At 44.6% G+C, this 18,643-nt stretch overlaps 1 protein-coding gene across 2 annotated transcripts; it reads right to left on the bottom strand.

Moving 5' to 3' along the window:
* Positions 1-513: 513 nt before the first annotated feature.
* On the bottom strand, positions 514-18,064 carry TECTB (tectorin beta). Of its 2 annotated transcripts, none has more exons than XM_087432976.1 (10): positions 17,989-18,064; positions 17,098-17,288; positions 15,628-15,770; positions 15,450-15,552; positions 9,220-9,323; positions 9,004-9,087; positions 4,669-4,831; positions 3,084-3,156; positions 1,852-1,884; positions 514-680 (listed from the first exon to the last, which is right to left on the bottom strand). In XM_087432976.1, exons 1-10 carry the CDS (start codon positions 18,062-18,064, stop codon positions 631-633), a joined length of 1,020 nt encoding a protein of 339 aa, XP_087289102.1. In that variant the 3' UTR covers positions 514-630. The 2 variants fall into 2 exon arrangements, with proteins under 2 accessions (XP_087289102.1, XP_004428140.1); XM_004428083.3 differs by having other exon boundaries at positions 15,450-15,522.
* Positions 18,065-18,643: the final 579 nt, after the last annotated feature.

The raw sequence follows: 18,643 nt of genomic DNA, 5'->3' as shown, positions 1-18,643 counted from the left end.
GAAACCCTATAATAAAAACACATTAGGTTAGTACTGGGGGTTCTCAATAATTGTTTTCCTTTATATCACTCAGGTTTGAACAAAACTATTGTATTCTACTCTGATTCCCATACCATCGTTTGAAAGATTGGAACCCCCTGCCTGGTGGCTCAGCCCTGGTCCTTAGATATGAATTGCCACAGCATCAATGACAAAGGCCCTTTCAGCAAACTTGGCTATTCCTATGCATTCTGTACTTAGCACTGACTTGGTCGTTATGCCCAACATGCTCCTCAAAATGCTCAGCTGCACTTGGTTGACTGTGCTAATCTTTTAAAATTAGAATAGCTTTCAAAGGAGTCCACAGCAGCCCTTTCTTGAGTCTGGGGAAAGCAGGCTCCTCCAGCAGGTGCAGGAGTGGGACTGCGGGATCTGAGAGCCACAGGAAGTCACAAGAGGAAGTGGGGCGCCAAAGAAAAACAATCACTGAAATTCACAAAAATCATTGGAACACATATTTGGCAAAGCGCTATTCTCTGCTTCCCAACAATATGGTCTTCTGTTTGTTCTTTTTGGCAGCACAGTAAATGTGAGTTTGTCACTGACAGAGGAGATGATCTTGGGCGGAGGAGCTGCCTGCCTGGCTATCTTCTATAACACGGCACAAATCCCCAGCATCACGAGGAGGTGATAGAGAACATCTGTGAACCAGACAGGGAAGGAGACAGGAACAGTTCTACAAAGAGCAAGGACAACTCCACAAAGAGTTAACTCAACATAAGAGTCAACTAGGGGCGATACGTAGGTTTTCATAAAACTGCACATTTTATGCAAAGTCAATTTTGTTCGTCCTTTGGGGTTTCCATAGCTCACTTTCATCAGTACAAAGAACCCAACAGATAAACCTAGGTTATGGACCTCTGACTGACGGGAATCTGAACTTCGATAACACAGTGATGGCACATTTCACCGTGGGGCTTTCACTGTAGAACGTCCTTTAGAAATGAGAACCTGGGATTGGAGTCTGAAAAAGTTGGTTTACATGATTTGCTGTAATTGTGAGAGCAAAGTCTGCAGCTGTGAGTCGATTAATAAAGAGAACTGTCTTACCCCATCTCCTCACATATTTGCCTCTTTCTCATCATTTAGGTGAGCTCTTGGGTCTTAGCCGAAATGTTTCTTCCTCTGAGAGGCTTCCCTAGCTGCCATCTAAATCATTTTCTCCCCCACACCCAAACTCCAACACCTCACATGTATTGCAAGGGCAGGGGCCTTGCCTGTCTCTCACTGCAGTAGCTACACTGCCTAGAATGGCACCTGGTACAGAGTCATAGTGATTATGGCTGATTTGTACTGGATGTTTGCTGTGTGCTGGGCATTGTTTGGTGCCCTCAGCTGTAATATTTAATCCATACAACAGCCATGTAGAAAAGGAACAATTATTAGCCCAATTTCATAGAGGAAACTGGGGAATGGAAGGATGAGGTCATTGCCCAAGTTCATTCAGTTAATGAGCACAGTCATAGCAGGGACTCAGAAATATTTATTGAATGAATAGATCATTGAAAATCACGTTCTCTAAATGCAGGAACCCAAGGGAAGCCACCTGGTGATGTCTTGGCTGAGAAGTGGGATCCAGTTCTGCTTCATCCAATTTATCCCCAGCCCCTCCCTCCCTTCAGAGCTCAGGCGTTGGCTGGAAAGATACCTCTCTACCTCCATGCCCCTCCTCCCCCCTCAAGTGTGCTTTAAAGAGTAACTTTCAATTCCTAAAGGCTTTGCTGGGGCCAAAGGTAAACTTCTTTTAAAACACACATCTTCCCTTTAAAGGCGTTCCCCATGACATTTCCCAGAATTGTCTCTTCTCCTTACCTGAGAAGCTATAGAGACTCGAGAATCCCCTGCCTGTAGTGAGTAAAGAGAGAGAGGCCAAAGGTTTAAGAAAAGATCATGGAAGGAGATGTCTTAGAGCTGTTTCTAACACAAACCGACCGTATCTTCCCCTGATGAAACCAACAGATTCCCCACTGCCTTTAGGACAAAGTTTATAGCAGGGTTTACCAAGCCTTCATCTCCTTGGCTCTTTAAGGCAGGAGTTGGTAAACTTTCTGGAAAGGGCCAGATAGTAAATATTTTCAGCTACGGGCCATATGGTCTCTATCACAACTACTTGACACTGCCATTGCAGCATGAAAGCAGCTGGAGACAACACCTAGAGGGACAAGGATGGCTGCGTTCCAATAAAATTTTTAGACACTGAAATTCGAATTTCATATAATTTTTATGTGTTGTGAAATATTGTTCTTTTGATTTTTTTTTTCAACCACATAAAAGGGTAAAAATAGTTCTTAGATTGCAGGCCAGACAAAATCAGGAGGCAGCTGGGTTTGGCCCCTGGCCCTAGTTTGTTAACTGTCCTCTAAGTTGTAGGCCTCAGCCTTCTCACAGGCCTTGCTTACCTTTTGTGTCACACCATACTTCAGGTCGTACTTAAAGATTACGGAGAGGTCTTCCCTAAGCCCTGGACTTGAAGAGGACTTGAATCCCCTTGCCATATACTCCATAGCACCCCAACTCCCCCTACCCCATCAACAGTAATCTCCCTTTCCCTTAGCATTTAACATCTCTCTCCTTGCTAGAGGATAAGTTCTTGAGGACAGGACCCACGTGGGTCTCCTTTATTTCTGAAACTCCAGTGCCCAGCCCAGGCCCAGTCCAGCGCTGGCTGTCAGCAAAGTTTGGTGGACTTGCACTGGATATTCGCAGTACGTTTCATTTTGTACTATTATTGTTGACTGCATGCTCTGTCTGGAAGCTCAGCACCTCCTGATTCCTTGGGGGCATTGGAATTTAGGCCGCAGATAGAGCGTTTCAGGGTAGTTAACAAACGTCAACTCTTTGGTTTGGCATGAGCTACCCACCCCCCGCACCCCCTCGCACCCCCCTAACCCCCCACCCCTCGGGTTGGGAAGACTTGAGTTGTGGGTAAAGGTTGTGTTTACAGGCACAACTGGTTTGGCAATTCAGTTAAAATGCTCAAACCAGCTGTGCCTGTGGACACAGCCCAGAGAGAACTCAACCACTTGAAAAACAGAGAAGCTTACTACGGAGGGAGAGCTCCACGATCAGGACACCCCCTGTCTGGTCTCGGAGGAGGCGCTTCCGTTTGTCGCAAGTCTAGAGGCCAGGAGAAGCAGAGGGGAGAGGAGGGAGGAAGGTGGGATGAGAAATGAACATAGGGGAGGAAAGAGAGTAAGACAAGAGATTTTAAAAAACAAAACATGTCACAAACTAGATGGAGTCAAAATTCCCCAGTCAACAGATATTAGTTACCTTATTTTTTTTTTGTAACCCGGACAGATGTCTCTCATCCCTCCACTAACTTGAGAAAAGGAAGAAAGATTTACTTTATCAACTCTTCAGGCTGACAGATGTCCTGCTGGAAGAGGTCATTGGGTGTGGGAGGGATTGGCACAATTTCTTTTGATTAGAAGTAAGCCTTTTACCTAGTTACTCTCATCGCAGTGATTTGAAAAGTGGACACTTGCAAAATGTGTTCTAGTTCATTCCCTTCTTTTGTTTTTTCAGTGTAGTGTTAACAATTATCCTTTCATCAACTGTTAAATGTGTCTCTGTTCCCTTCCGTTTCTCTATTTGCACTCGTAAATGACCATTTTCTGGCCAAATGAATCAATAGAAATAGAGATTATGAGCTTATTTCTGTTGGCTACTATAGGTAAGGTGAGCAGGTATGCTCTTTAGAAACACTATGTCCCTCCTCAACAAGTTCTCTGGTCCAAATAGACTGAAGGAGGTGATAGTTTAGGATTTAACACTTTTAGATCTCCAAGGCGGTGGTTCTCAAACTTGAGCATGCCTCAGAATCACCCAAAGGGCTTGTTAAAGCCCAGATTGCTGGGCCCACCCCAGAGTTTCTGACTCAGGTGGTTTAGGGGAGGCCTGAGAATCTGCTTCCCTAACAAGTTCTCGGGTGATGCTTGAGCTGCTGTGGACCACACTTTGGAACCACTGCTCTAAGGACCAGGTTGACAGCAGGTCCCAATGGAAAACAGTCATCCACCTGAATTTGCTATGCATGTTGATTGATTCTGCAGCAACTTCTTGGTGGGGGATGTGGAGGGGAAACTGACTCTCCCCCCTCCCCCAGCGTGAGCTGCACTAAACAGGTCTGTGAACCTGCAGCCCCGCTGCCAGGTCCTTCCTCTCACATGGTCAGATCAGCTGTGACCCCGTGTCAGGAATTTCTGTAGCTTGTCTCTGGTCCATCTCAAGTCCCAGAGATGGACCCTCAGGCTGGCCAGTCAGGAGCTAAAAATACCCACCTTTTGCTGCCACCTAGATTTTGAATTTTCCTTGTGCTTTTCAAAGCTCTTTCCGTCTCTTATCGCTTTCATTTTACTTAACATTGCTCTCTGAAGAGAGAAGGGCCGCCATTACTTATCACCACTCTGTCTTTAAAGATGAGAAAACCAGGCTGCGGAGGTCAAGCGACACGCGCCAGACTGTGCAGCTTGCTGGCGGCAGACAGAGCCCAGGACGCCTGTCCCCACGCTCAGTGCCCTTTCCTCCAGAGTGCCCTCAGCACACACCTACACTGGTCTGGTTACAATTTCCCAGCTAAAAATACAGCTTCTCAAATACTGGCCATTCCCGAGAGAGGTGGCTCACCACTGGGCAGGAGAGCTTCTCACTGTCACAGATGAACGTCTCACAGTGTAACCAAACCTTGGAGAGTTTGGGGATGTTCTGGAATCGGAAGGCATTGAACTGGAAGGTTGCTCTGTGATCTTTTCCGTTCTCATACACGAGGACTGTTTCATCCGTGGGGCAGCTGAGGCACATAGGGGTGAAGGGAGGGGTAGGGGAGAGAAAATATCACCTCATGAACTCCAGCAAGGGCTTCTGAGTCCAATTCATAGACAACAACACTCCCCTGAGCTTTCATACAGAGCATTATCTTTCCAAAGCTCTTTGACTGGCAGCATCTCAGTTATCCTCAGGACTATGAGGTCAAGCTGAGGAGCTGAGATGGGTGTGATCGTCCCCTTTCTACAGGCAGGGTACAGCAGCAGGGGAGTGACTTATGAGAAACCACACACCTGGTAAGTCACCATGCATCTGTCCCAAAGAAGTGAAATCCCCGAGATAAAGCCCTCTGAAGGACTGGGACATGTACAGACTCCCAGTTTAAGTAAGAGATAAAGACATCCTTTCTCAAAGTGCTGCCACAGCAAGTCCAAGTCACACCCAACACATTTCTCTGTGTGTATTGTGAGGTTTTGCCACTGGGAATTTGAATTTACATTATATTATTTAAATTCTATATGTATTATTTAATATAATTACTTTTGTAAAAATATAAGCCTAGCAAAAATGACTGGAATGATACCATCCAAATGTTAACACTGGCTATTACGGAGTGGTGGAATTATGGACAGTTTTTGTTTTCTTCTTTGAATCTTTATGTGTTTCTCAAATTCTCTATAATGAGAACGTAATATTTGGGAAGTTCCAAAGTCCCAAAGGTGATAATTGCAATAAAAGAAAAAATAATGACTCAGATGGGCATTTGTCAAACACAGTGGTTCTCACCTGGGGGCCATTTTGCCCCCCAGGGGACATTTGGCATTGTGGTTGTCATAACTGGGGCAAGGTGCTACTGACATCTAGTGAGTAGAGGCCAAGGATGCTGCACAACCTTGTACAATGCACAGGACAGCTCCCACAACAAAGAATGATCTAGCCCAAAATGTCAATGGTGTTGAGATTGAAAAATCCTGGTTTAAGCAAAATACCTTTTCATTTACCAAACACATACTAATTCCCTATTTAAATGCCAAACATTCAACCAGGTGTTGGGAACGGACACAATTGTTCTTGGGAATGTACAGCGAGGCCCACAGGAGTGTGGGGGCTTGTTGTCTGCAGATGATGAGGAGCACCAGAGTCTGTCCTCTGTGGCATAAGGTCTATGGGTCCAAAAGCTTAAAACCAGTGGGCAGCAGCACAGTGGACCTCAAAGTTAATGCCCCTCCTGGAACGTCTCTCTGACTCTGTTGTCAATCCAACTCAACACACACCAGAGAGTGGTCCAGCTACCCCAGAGAGCTTTCGAGATGCACCTTCTCCCACCCCATTCCATCAGAACCAGACATTGGGGCCAAATGAGAGGCAGGACTGAAAAACGTCATCTCTGAGAGTTAGTGAGTGAAACAAGGAGAGAACGCTGTGCTTCACATCTGGACCAGGGTTGAAAAGCTGGGCTCTGTTTGTGACGGCCTCTGAGCAGGGACAGAGCTGAGGGCATTTTCCCAGCTGTGAAAGAAAACTCTTAGAGGATCAGTTGGTCAATCAACCCGAGATCCTTGTATGAACTGAAGAAGAAAGTCCTTAAATTAGCTCCTTGCAGCTGGAGTGCCCAAGGCCTGGTGTCAGCCAATGGAAAACAATGTAAGCAGAGCTTTGTCGGGGGTTGGGAGGAGGCAGGCCTAGATGTCTTGGCACTGCTGCCTCTTGGCGCCGGCTGTGGCACCTGCCCCTTCGTGACAGACGTCTCTGGATGGTGGAATGCCTACAGGGTGACTTTCACACCATCACCACAAGAGTCTCCTTCCCCTCATACGAACAAAATTCCTAATAATATATCTATTCTAATCTCTCCAGGCACTCTTGAAAACTAGGTTTTCTTCCAAAAGGGCCCAGTGTGAACCAAAAGCGTCTGGGAGATTGTGGGAGAGGACTTTTTAATTCTCCCCTTTGACACTGGTCTTTGCGCAGGTATCTCCAACCTCCGGGGCCATTTCAACTAGGCAGAATGTGGAAATAGGTCAGGCTTCCTTTAACTGGCTGTGCTTCAGTGCAGATTCCCAGGGTTCGCCCAGGGGCCTTCTGATGTGGTAGGTTTACAGGGTACTTGTATGTGTAACAGGCACCCCAGGTCATTCCTGTGCACACGAGAGTTTGAGGACCACTCTTAGAGACTACCAGAAAGCCCCAAGCCTTTCTTTTTCTGCCATATTGCCCATCTGTCAGGTGAGCAACAGCACCAGAACTATCCGCAGGGAGATGATTCCACCGTGTCACTGAAGACCTTGCCCCTGTGTGGCCATTATTTGAGAGAGGTTCCCAATGCATGATGGTAGTTTCAGGGCTCTGTAGGTCAAAAATTTATTTCAGAATCTCCCTGAGGTCATTTGATTGTACCATCGTCAACAGAACCTAAATGAATCATTCAATGACAGATGTGACTTAAGCACCCAAACTCAGCTCTCATCCCTGTGGGGAGGTTTTCTAGGTTGTCTAGATGCTGCTCTGCTGGCTTGTCCTACCCACACCACCCGGGAAGTAATGCTGCTGAGTTTGAACCCCAGATGGTCCGTCCGCTTACTAGCTCTAGACTTTGAGCAAGTTTCTGAACCTGTCTGTGCCTCGGTTTTCCCATCTATAAAATAGTGATTATTATACTGCCCACTTTATAGGGGGTTTAATGAAATTTAAATAAATTACTATTTGTAAAGCACCTATCTAGAGCAATGTGTGGTATGTTGTAAGTGCTGTTTAAGTGTTTGTTAAATAAAAATAAGTAGTTAAAGGTCCAAAGTGGCTTCACCTTTGTTATCTAACCGTCTTTGTCCGTGGCCCCAGTGTTGACTCAGCCCTGATGGGTTCTGGCGATAACACGGGCACACTGGTCTGCTTTGGTTTGGCGAATGGCCTCTTCTGTGTTTACTATTCATTGTGTGGACAATGCCTGCATCTCTAGTGTAGCGCCATTTCTCCTCTGTTTTCCAAAGCTCTAATTCTAAGCACTTCTGGACAAGTGTTATCTCAATCTCAACATGTCATCTCTGAACTCAAGGAGACTCCAAACTACCTTATCCAGAAAGCCCCTTCCCCAGCAGCCCACGACAAACAATTCCTCACCTTCAGAATCCACAGGTTCAACAATACAAAGCCATCTTTTTCACATATTCCTCAAATCCCTTCTCCTGTCCTTCCCTCCACTGTGTATTCAATGGGTTGCTAAATTCTTATCACTTCTCCCTCCCTTGGCTGACCTTTCCACTCCCTTGGCTTGCCCTCAGTTCAGGTCTTATCACCTTTGGCTGGTTAGCTGCTGCAACCTCTAATCTGATCTTCCCACCTCCCATGGTCTGTTTCTAAACCATCCGATGTTTGACTTCCAGAATAGCCACTCTATTGTGCAATTCCAATACTTGAGTCCTCTTCTCAAAAATTTTAAAACCTCCCCAGTATCTACTGAATTAATAATAAAAATGGAGCCCAGCCCTACGGCTGAGTGGTTAAAATTCTGCGCGCTCCACTTTGGTGGCCTGGGTCCGTGGGTTTGGATCCCAGGTGCGGACCTGCTCCACTCACCAGCCATGCTGTGGCAGTGTCCCACATACAAAAAAAATGGAGGAGGATTGGCACAGATGTTAGCTCAGAGCTAATTTTCCTTACACACAAAAAGGGGAGGACTGGCAATGGATGTTAGCTCAGGGCAAATCTTCCTCAGCAAAAAAACCCCCAAAACCCCCCCCAAAAACAATGATATTATTTTAATCAATTGGATACTGAGTAGGTACTATGTGCTAAGCTTTTTACATGGATTATCTAATTTAGTCCTCACCAGGGTTCTGGTGTCAGACTGATAGAAACCCACTTCCCCCAAAACACACACACAGACACACACACACTATGTGACATTACTTAATCCCATCCCGTGCCTCAGTTTCCTCATCTGGAAAATGGATATGATATAATAATATCCGCTTGTAAGGCAAATGAGTTAATATACGACAAAGCTCTCAGAACAGTACCTGGTACCTAGAAAGTACTAAGTAAATGTTTCCTAGCATCAGTACTCAGCCTGGAAGCATGGAAGATGTCATTGATCTCCAAGAGGTTCCGCCTCTTACTCCCAAGCTATCCCAAGCCAGAGTAGCCCTGGATCTACCTGGTGCCGCCTCTCAGCCCTGTGCTCCAGAGAGCGGTACCTACCCTTTGTTGATCAGCTGCCACTGCAAGGGATACATGAAATCAGCCGAGGGTGTGGCCCAACAGCTGTTCAAAACCACTTTAAACCTGAAAATGAAACAAAACACATCACTTTGAGCCAGAAGGTCATAGGAAACATCTGGTAATTAAAAAGTCTCTCTACTGGTATTTTTTCTTTTCTTTGTATTTAAAAATATAACATGAAGGAAATGTACTTACCTAATGCTTAACCCCTTGGCTTCTACTCCTGCAAACAGATCTGAACCGATTTCGGATGTCTCCAGGACAAAAGGGGCTTCTTTCTTAATGGAGAACTTGGCATTCTTTGGAAGGAAATGGACACTGGGCATTATGACCTCTCAGACTGAGCAGCTGGGTCCAACAGGAGCAAATAAGTTGGGATGGGATGGAGGTGGGAATCAATTCAAAGGCACAGGCACATAAGACTACAGTGAGACTCTCCAGGACCAGAGAAACTGTACCTCCTAGGATGCTGGTGCCATCTTAGAAGCGATGAGGGCAACACATGTCTGGATTTGCTGGTCAGAGTGAGACACATACTGTGTGTCTCATCTATGCCCATGAGGAATAAGATTTGATTGATAGAAAAAATAGTGGGATCCAGGAATTCTGAAGCACTATGCTTTCTATGCTTTACTGAATCACCCAAGGGCACCAGGACCCAACACGTGAAACCCTGCTTTGCGCTTGCTCCTCTACTATTTGCCTGAGCAGATTCCCACATTGGTTGGAAAGTTTATGATCTGATGTCCCAGTACAGTTAACAACAATGACAATAACAACAACTTATTGATCCTCTACTATGTGTCAGACCCCGCTTTCTCTATTGGGTTAGTCTCTATGTCAGGACGTTCTGTCTCTTGAGATATATCGGTGAACAAAGCAAAGATCTCTGTCTCCAACCACCTGACATTCTAGCAGGAGAGACAGACAATAGACAACGGGTAAGTAAATTATATGGTTAGGATAGAATATAGTACGTTACATCAGAAAACTATAAAAAATATAGACAGGGTAAAGTGGACTGGGAGTCCCAGGAGGGGCAAGTTCAATTTTAAATACAATGGTTGGGGAGGCATCACTGAGGATGTGACATTTGAGCCAAGCCTTGAGGGAGGAGAGGAAGGGAGCCATGCAGACATCCAGAGAAGAGTGTTTCAGCCAAGACAAAAGCCCTGGGGTGAGGGTGTGGCTGGCAGGACAGCAAGGAGGCCAGGGTGCTGGAGCATGAGAGAGCAAAGGGCGAGATGGGGGAGGTGGGGAGTGAGGGGGGCAGGAGATGAAGTTAGAGGGGCTCTGGGGGTGGACACAGAAGACTGTGGCTTCAGCTCTAAGTACAAAAGGTAGTCATCACCACGATTTGAGCCCAGGAGAGGCAGCCTTTGGTCACTGGCCTGGCGTGTGTGGTCTTCACCTGCCCTCTTCACCCGGCAGTTTGGGTGAATTATTAGGAATAATTGCAGAGTTTCCAGTTGACTTACCCAAAGGAGGCTGATCTCTCCATTCTTTGAGTCTTGGGTTCATTCAACTCTAGTAATGATCTTTAACTACTCTCCAAGGTTAGCCTCCAGAGACAAAAGCATCATGATGGAAGGATAAGGATCCTGGGCTAATCCTAGCTCCCATCAATAACACAGGACACACTACAGGCAAGTCAGCCTTCTGGGCCTCAGTTTCCCCATCTGCAAAATGGGAATAACCTTTGCCTTCATCTGCCTTGCAGAAAAGTTTTTATGATGGTGATTTTATGTAATAGAAGCATAAAGCTTAGACCAGATACTAGTTAAAAGATTGAGTTTCATGGACTTGGAGATTTACAGAACTGCAATAGGTAAACAGTGGCAACAAGGATATCTAGTTAAAATGGACTTTAACCCCCTAAGGGTCAAATTCAGGGAATTGGCTGAGAGGATTCGCAATCATCTAGTGCCTCTTACATTATTTTACTGATTGCAGGTCCAGCCAGGGTTCTCTGACTCAGTCACCTAGAAATCAGTTGTTTTCTTCTCATCTGTCAGCCCGCAGCACCATTTAAATGGTTTCATTAATTAAACAATAATGTTCCTTTTTTTTTTTTTGATGAGGAAGATTTCATCCTGAGCTGACATCTATTGCCAATCTTCCTTTTTTTTTTGCTTGAGGAATATTAGCCCTGAGCTAACACCTGTTCCAGTCCTCCTATATTTTGTATGTGGGTTGCCGCCACAGCATGGCTGATGAGTGGTGTAGGTGCATGTCCGTGATCTGAACCCACGAACCTGGGCCACCAAAGTGGAGCATGCCAAACTTAACCACTATGCCATGGGGCCGGCCCCTAAACAATAATGGTTTTTTTTCTTTTTTTTTGTGAGGAAGATTAGCCCTGAGCTAACATCCAATACCAATCTTCCTCTCTTTGCTCAGGAAGATAGGCCCTGGGCTAACATCTGTGCCCATCTTCCTCTACTTTATATGGGACGCTGCCACAGCATGGCTTGACAAGTGTTGCATATGTTCGTACCTGGGATCTGAACCTGCGAACCACGGGCCGCTGAAGTGGAGTGCGTGAACTTAACTGTTACGCCTCTGGGCTGGCCCCAACAATAGTGTTCTTAATCATAAGTGATTTACTAGCTTAATATGCAGATTGAAGTGGCAGATTTACAGTAGTTTTTAAGGTTCCTTGTTGTTTTCTGAGATTTATCATATTTCAAGAGACTGTTTCCAAATGTGGGACCTAACCTAGGTACCACAATGCTGTCCCCAACCTGGCCAAAGTTGCTTCTCCCAACTCTATCTCCCGGGGACCAGCCAGTAGAATATTGGAATAGTGGAATAACGCCTCTACTTGCACAGGAACCTGCCAGATTATGTTACAAAGTTGAGAATAGAATCTGCACCACTAATTCAATTTCTAAAACAAAACACTTTTAATGGTCAGTTTCTCCACTTTTCACTCGACAGCTAAGGCAATACTCAACACGATTTTCCCTTAATTTCTTTTTAACATGAAAATTAGGAACCTATTTCCAGATAGCTTCACCCTATAATACCTGGACAGTTGTTTTGGCATCGCTGGAAACCTGGAAACACCACATACACTACTCATTCATCAAACAGGACGGAAGAGCCCCTTGAAAAATAATGCTGTCTAGTTCCTTCATCTGACCAAAAGGTTGAGTCACAACTAGCTAGTGACACAAGTTAGGATGGGTATTGGTAGTTTAACAGCAGTTCATGTGGGAAGGATCTGGGAGTGGCTTTTGCTCACAAGCTCAATGTGAGATAACGGTGGAAGAAAACTATCCCAATCTAATATTATGCTAGAACATGTTCCTATAGTCTTCCAGAACCTAGAAGGTCACCTCTGAACTTCATTGGTCTGACAAGGTCTAGAATATAACATTTCAGTTCTAGGCTCCACTTGTTACTAGGGGCACTGACTAAGTGGACCACACTCAGAGGAGAGTGGCTAGGATGATGAGTGGACCGCCAACAGTGGGAAGATATTTAGCTTGGGAAGGACAAGCTTGAGATAGTTGAAGGACTGTCAGCAACATCATCACACGGTGTTATCTCAGAAGAAAGAACCAGGACTGATGCGCCAGAGTTCAGATTGTCAGATTTCATACGCTGATCTAACATGGGAAGGCTTAAATTGCTATTGTCCTTCGAAGAAGTGAGGAGCCCACCACTGAGCAGTCTTGCAGAAGGGTTTTGGGCTTTGGGTGGAAGGTCAAGGTTAATCACCTCTGAGGTTTGCTCTGACTCTGAAAGTCCATGGTTTTGGACTCTATTGCTTGCATTTGTTCTATTCCAGGCTTTTTCATTTTTCTCTGTCTAACTAAGAGGAATGGTCAGTACCATTTTGATTGAATAAAAGTCAACCTAATCCCACACTGACACTGATGTTCAACCCTATAAAGTTAACAATGCTGGTGCTAGGAGCGCTCAGAGTTTCCACTTTAAATGGGGTCAAAGGCCACAACCACGAGAATGACTACTTTTTCAGGCACTTACCTTATGTCAGGCATTGTGTAAAGTGCATCATGAGGATTATTTCATCTAATCCTCATAACAACCCTATCAGGTACGTGCTATTATTATTCTTATTTAACAAATGCACAGGTGGAGGCCCAGAGAGGTTAACTAACTTGCCCAAGGTCACACAACTAGTAAGTGGTGGAACCAGGCTTCAAACCAATGGTCTGATGTCAAGGACTATTCTCTTAACCACAACACCAGGCTACTTCTGCAAGCTGACCACCTTCCTTTATGTTGGTTGGGGAGTCAAAATAACTTTTCGCCAAGAATACCAGCCATATGCAGAAGTGAGTGGGAGGGGGTAGAGAGAGAAGAGAGGAAGCATGCTGAGTAGAACTGGTGGTTTTGGAGCCTAGCAATTGGAGCTCTCAGAATCCTAAGTAATTGCAGTGCGTTGATTCCATTGTGCAATCTAGGGCACAGCTCTGTCTCTGGTAATTTGATGGAAATGTATGCAGGGAGCAGCTGTTGCTTCAGAAAGACACAAGAATGCTCTCAAAGCGGAAGAAGGGAGGAGAAGAAAAATACCAAACGCATGGGTCAGACATAGGAAACCGAGCCATGGCGGGAATGTTAATCAGTACAAAGTCTCTGTTGTAACATCAGAGCCCCTTCTGTGCTGAGGTCTGTTTGTCTGTAAGGGTCTTGGTGGGCTCCAAGGGAGACTTTGGCTTTATTTCTAGAACAGTTCAAGAAAGCATCCTATGAAGTCTGTCTATCTAGCACAGAGGATGGCCTGGGTGATGTTGAGAACACGCCTCTTAACTTTTGTTTTGTTTTTTCTTAAGAAAGTTCTAAGATTTGACAATTATGTCTGAAACTTAGCCCGACATGACTGATGATGGGTGGTGATTTTTGACAATCCTGGTGCCTCTCCATTTCCAGCTGTTATAAAATCTTCATAGCATCTTATCTATAATTTTATCTGGTTAAAACAATAATCATGCTCTTTCATACAGGGACTCAGCAGTAAAGACAGCCTGGCATTGGGACGTCCCCTGAGACTGTTGTCAATGCATGAAGGCTACTTTCCTTTCTGGACAACCTTCATCAGTTACAGTGGTTTGGCCATCCTTTCATCACCCTGGCGATCCATCTGTATGAACTCCCCTGATTACAGGTCAAGAGGCTGCACGGTACTCCTTTTCTCAGGACTTAACCACTAGTGCTGTGTGGCCAGGGGAGGATCTAGGTTTTGTGGGATCTTGAAGCTTATATAATTTAGAGAGCCCTTGAAATTAAAAGAATCAAAATTTTGAATATAAAATTAGACACAGGGCCTTGCAAAGGGCCTGTGCAAGCGAAGCGTCGTGAAACATCAGCTTCATTTCCCTCACGGTGAGTAAGCTTCAGAGATCAAGGTCAGGACACCTGTCTTCCAGACCAGGTACTGCTCCAAACTACCTGTGGGGTCTTGGGGAGATCATTTCTTCATTGGGCTTCAGATCCTCACATGTAAAATAGACTAGGTTATTCTAGGATCCCTTCCAGCTATCACCTGAGTTCAGCAGGGTTAATAGCTTCCAGGGAGCCCGTAAAGCAAGTTCCAAGACTTTAAGATCAGTGCAGTTCCAAGTAACACAGTTGTTTCCCTTGTGAAATGAATGGGTTGGACATAATGGCCTCTAAGGATATCTTCCAGTTCCAACGTTCCATGTAAAGGTTTCTGTTTCTGCCTGCATCTTCCTCTAGCCAGCTAGGCTAGTGTCACTGTGTGTATGCTTCCTCACTGGAAGCTGCAGGTTTAAAAAACAAAGCATCCCTTCCAAACAGGAGGGCAGCCAGACTAATGGTCATTGCATATTTAGTTTTTCTGGAGCACTTTATTTTGAGAGAGACCAATGTGTGCCTTTAACTTCTATGTCAACAAAGGTAACATGCCCAGATTAGACAACGAGGAAGCCCACTGACTGAAGGGCTTTGGAGACCAAAAAACTAGACAGCAGCGGCCAACCCCAACCTCTTTGCTTAGCCCTGTCCCGGGCAGGAAGCTCACTACTCTGTGCTAGATGTTTTAACAAGAGCTAGATCCTAAATATAAATCTTTAGAGTGGGTTGTAGTGGAAACTAATCTCGATTAAGAGTTAGACATTGGCTATCTTGCCGTCTATTGACCTTTGGCAACTCACAGGATTTCTTTTGCCTCAATTTTCTCATCTGTAAAATGGGAAGGTTGACCTTTTTTCTCTGTGGCATCTTTTAGCTCTTCCCTCCAGTCTATGAACCTGACTTTCTGATGCATCTAATCTTTAAAGAGCTTTAAAGCTAGACCAAAGCTTACATTTTAACTTGGATACAAGAATAGGGCTCTTCATAGAGCTTAGGGAAGAGCATATCCTGAGGAAGCATCCCATCATCTCCTGGAAAGCCCACAGGGCAGTAATGAGGACCTGGAGACCACTTACAGTGTAGAAGTTGAGAGACAATTGGCTTTCAAATGTGCCCATGCTCCCGTTCTTCACGTGAACAGTGGCCACTCTGAAAAGGGGAGAGAATTTTGCATAAGGACTGAAACATGCCTGATTGACAGGGACTGCAGAACACGAACAAGGCTATCAGCCCTCCACTCTCAGGACAACTTACCTCTGATCAAAGGCAGCCTGGTTCACCAAGTAGGTGGAGTGATAGGTGCAGGAGAAGGAGTAGTTCACAGGCTGATTCTTTACGATCACTGTGGTGTCATTAGAAACAATGTGGCTGTAGAAGTGATAGATGGGGGGCTTATACTGGAGAAAGAAAGAAGGCAGTTAGGGTGGCCCTGAGGGTTCTGGGAAAAGTGGTTGAAGATGGTTCAGAAAAAAGCCCAATGGGGAGACTTGAATGCCTGCCATTGACAGTAGGACCCACTCTTTTTGTCTGTGGGTGGGCTGATAGTTTTTGTAAAGAGTTCTTGAGTCTGTTCAAGTACAATTGCTTAAGATAATCTAGGTTAAATGTATGCTTAAAAAGAAATCCATACACCCATTGGGCTTCTGACCAAAATAAACTGGTTCAGAAATCTCTATTTCCCAACATCAACTTTTTATCCATTTCTTCCATCCAAGTAATCTTACGTGAATACTTTCACCCATCTTCCATTTCTAGAACATTACGGACTAGTTCTTTGCTCTTTCCTTCTTCCAGTCATGAGCATTATTTCTGGGACCCTTTCCTCTGACTTGTTGGGCTCTAAAATCACAGAATATTAGAGTCAAAAGAGATCTTAAATATTCACTTGGGAAGTAATCTGTCTAAAAGCACAGAGATGATTTCTAGATCACTTTACCGGGCTAGTTGAAGACATGATGTTTTTGTTAATCATGCCCATGACTCTTTCCACTAAATCACTGAATCCTTGTGGGGCCTTTAGGAGGAGGAGGTAGCCCTGGGAGATTTTACTCTTATCTTCTGAGACCCAATAGATATACAAACAATCTTCTGTAGTCAAGGCAGAATGAATGCTAGACGTCAGCTGGAGGGTCAGAAGATTGAACCTCCCTTCATGACTGCATTGCTACTGGTTCTGTGGCCTCAAACTGGTGACTTTATTGGGAGGTCTCAGATTTCTCCTGTGTCATAAAAGGATACTTGGCAAGAGGATGTCTGTGGTTCCTTTTCATTCTCATTAGCTGTCTTGAGCACTTCACATGACCCAATTATAAATTGTGTTATGTTTTGGTCACTCCTTTAAAATGCCCTTCAAATGCACTTCATCACCACTTCAAAGTCTCGGGCAGAGGATGGCTCTCCCATCCAACCCAGGAAGGACTGCATCTTGTGAGCTGCCTCAAAGTGAGGTGGAGGTGGGAAATGTACTTCATTCTACTCACAGAAGGTGGCCTAGCTGGCTCTGGCAGCAAATTAGGAGAATAACATTCAAACCCAAAGAGTCACTTAAACCAGGCAGAAGAGAAGAATTTAAGTAACACTAACATCCTTGGAAATTTGGGACTCGTGATTGACTCTTAAAAAGAAATTGGTGAATTCCAAATCCTTTTGAGGGTGGACAGCAGACTTCTCATTCTGAGGAGTTGTCTCATCTTAGCAACTCCTCAGTGTGTGGCCTGGACTTACCTCAGACTGGGTTCCACAATAGGACTTGTTTTTAGGTGACAAATCTGGGATTACAAATTGGTAGTAACCTCCTTCATGGACTCCATTGTAACACAGCCCACCGAGTGCCAGCTGATGCACTTCCCATCCATAGGGACACTCGGGGATTTTGGTGATGATGGTTTTGGGATAACAAAACACAAGAATGACATCTGGAAAGAGGATATACATGGTTTGAAATCAGATATGGTAATCTACATATGGTGGGTTCCAGCCATACCTGAAGATGCAAAGCAGTTGGTTAAAAATTCTTTCCCTGCTATTCTTCATGAGCTATGATGAAAGGTTTCCCCAAACCTCAGTCATTGAAGTTCTACTTTTACAGTTTTTGCTACATCTGTGTAATATCTGCACTATACTTCATATGTATTCAAAAAATCGGTCCACTTTTAAACTGTAACATATTTTAGGAAATATCTGTGAAACCAGATTGGATATATTGGAGATATCATATATATATTAATTTTTTTAATCCTATGAAAATGGGAACATAGCTTAAAATTTAAAAAATGCCCATTTCATGCACAGCACTGTGAAACAGTAATTTATGGTACAGGACAGAAATTCAATAGTCAAACAGAAAATAGAAAAAATGTGGAAATTTTATCTCTATGTATCTCTATCTATCTATCTATCATCTATTTAGCATTCTCTAATTTTAAAAAGTCTAAGTTTATCCAATACATTTTTGCCTTCTGTGGGAAAAGTCCCATTGACATCGGGGAGCTTAAGGGCTTCTACTTGGCTACATTATTGCATTTTCATAACAATACAAGCACAGAGCTCTGAGTTTTGCAAAGAAGCTTCAGGAAACTTTCCTTTCCAGGAAAATGGACTAGCATCGGGGCATACCTGCTTTATTTGGAGTGCATGATCTTGCAGAGGCTTCCACAAAGACGGCCAACAGGACAAAAGCCCTCATCACCATTGCTTCTCAGAACCTGGTCTTTGCCAGGTGGCCAAACCAAGCTGGCCAAATGTTCCCAGTCCTGCCAGGGCACGAGCCTTGATCGTTCTAGGTCAGAAAGACAAGTGAGAAATTAAAATCAAGGGTGAGAACAAAGCAGCACACAGACTTGGGGGCAATTTCCAAGGGAGGTTGATAATGCCTGCCCCCGTTCCTAATGGTGTCTTGTCTGCGCTGAGAGGCAGAAAGTGGCGCTTGTACCACTGGAAGCGTCAATGACACATGCAGTTGCTCATGTTCCCGACTGTTTCATTCTCTCCGGACTGTGGATACTGCCTCCCAGAAGCTCCCTAAATCTCCCGCCCCAGTCCTTGCTCGACTTTATATAGGCCAAGGGTGTAAAAGAAACCGGCTCCAGATAAATCACAATGAACACGCATTATCCACCGTGGGGAGAATAAAAGGGGACTGTACACAATAATCCGGTGGGAAGCTCAGTTACGGCCACTTGAGTCTAATTTCTTTTACTTCACATAATTGGAAAGACTTTTTTTTTAACCACTTCAACCAGGATTGGAATAAAAAGTTGAATTCTTTTCC

Source organism: Ceratotherium simum, chromosome 6 (genome assembly GCF_057802395.1).
Source record: "Ceratotherium simum simum isolate JZ-2026a chromosome 6, ASM5780239v1, whole genome shotgun sequence".
Taxonomy (NCBI): Eukaryota; Metazoa; Chordata; class Mammalia; order Perissodactyla; family Rhinocerotidae; genus Ceratotherium; species Ceratotherium simum.
This window is presented reverse-complemented; position numbering and strand designations above follow the sequence as displayed.

What these genes read in the sequence shown, in the direction of transcription:
- TECTB (XM_087432976.1), bottom strand. Translation starts at nt 18,064, where the DNA reads ATGGTGATGAGGGCTTTTGTCCTGTTGGCCGTCTTTGTGGAAGCCTCT. An exon ending in CAGGCTGCCTTTGATCAGAG is followed by an intron (nt 15,553 to 15,627) that starts GTAAGTTGTCCT and finishes GGCATGTTTCAG; the next exon opens with TCCTTATGCAAAATTCTCTC. An exon ending in CGTGGAGCTCTCCCTCCGTA is followed by an intron (nt 1,885 to 3,083) that starts GTAAGCTTCTCT and finishes TACTCACTACAG; the next exon opens with GCAGGGGATTCTCGAGTCTC.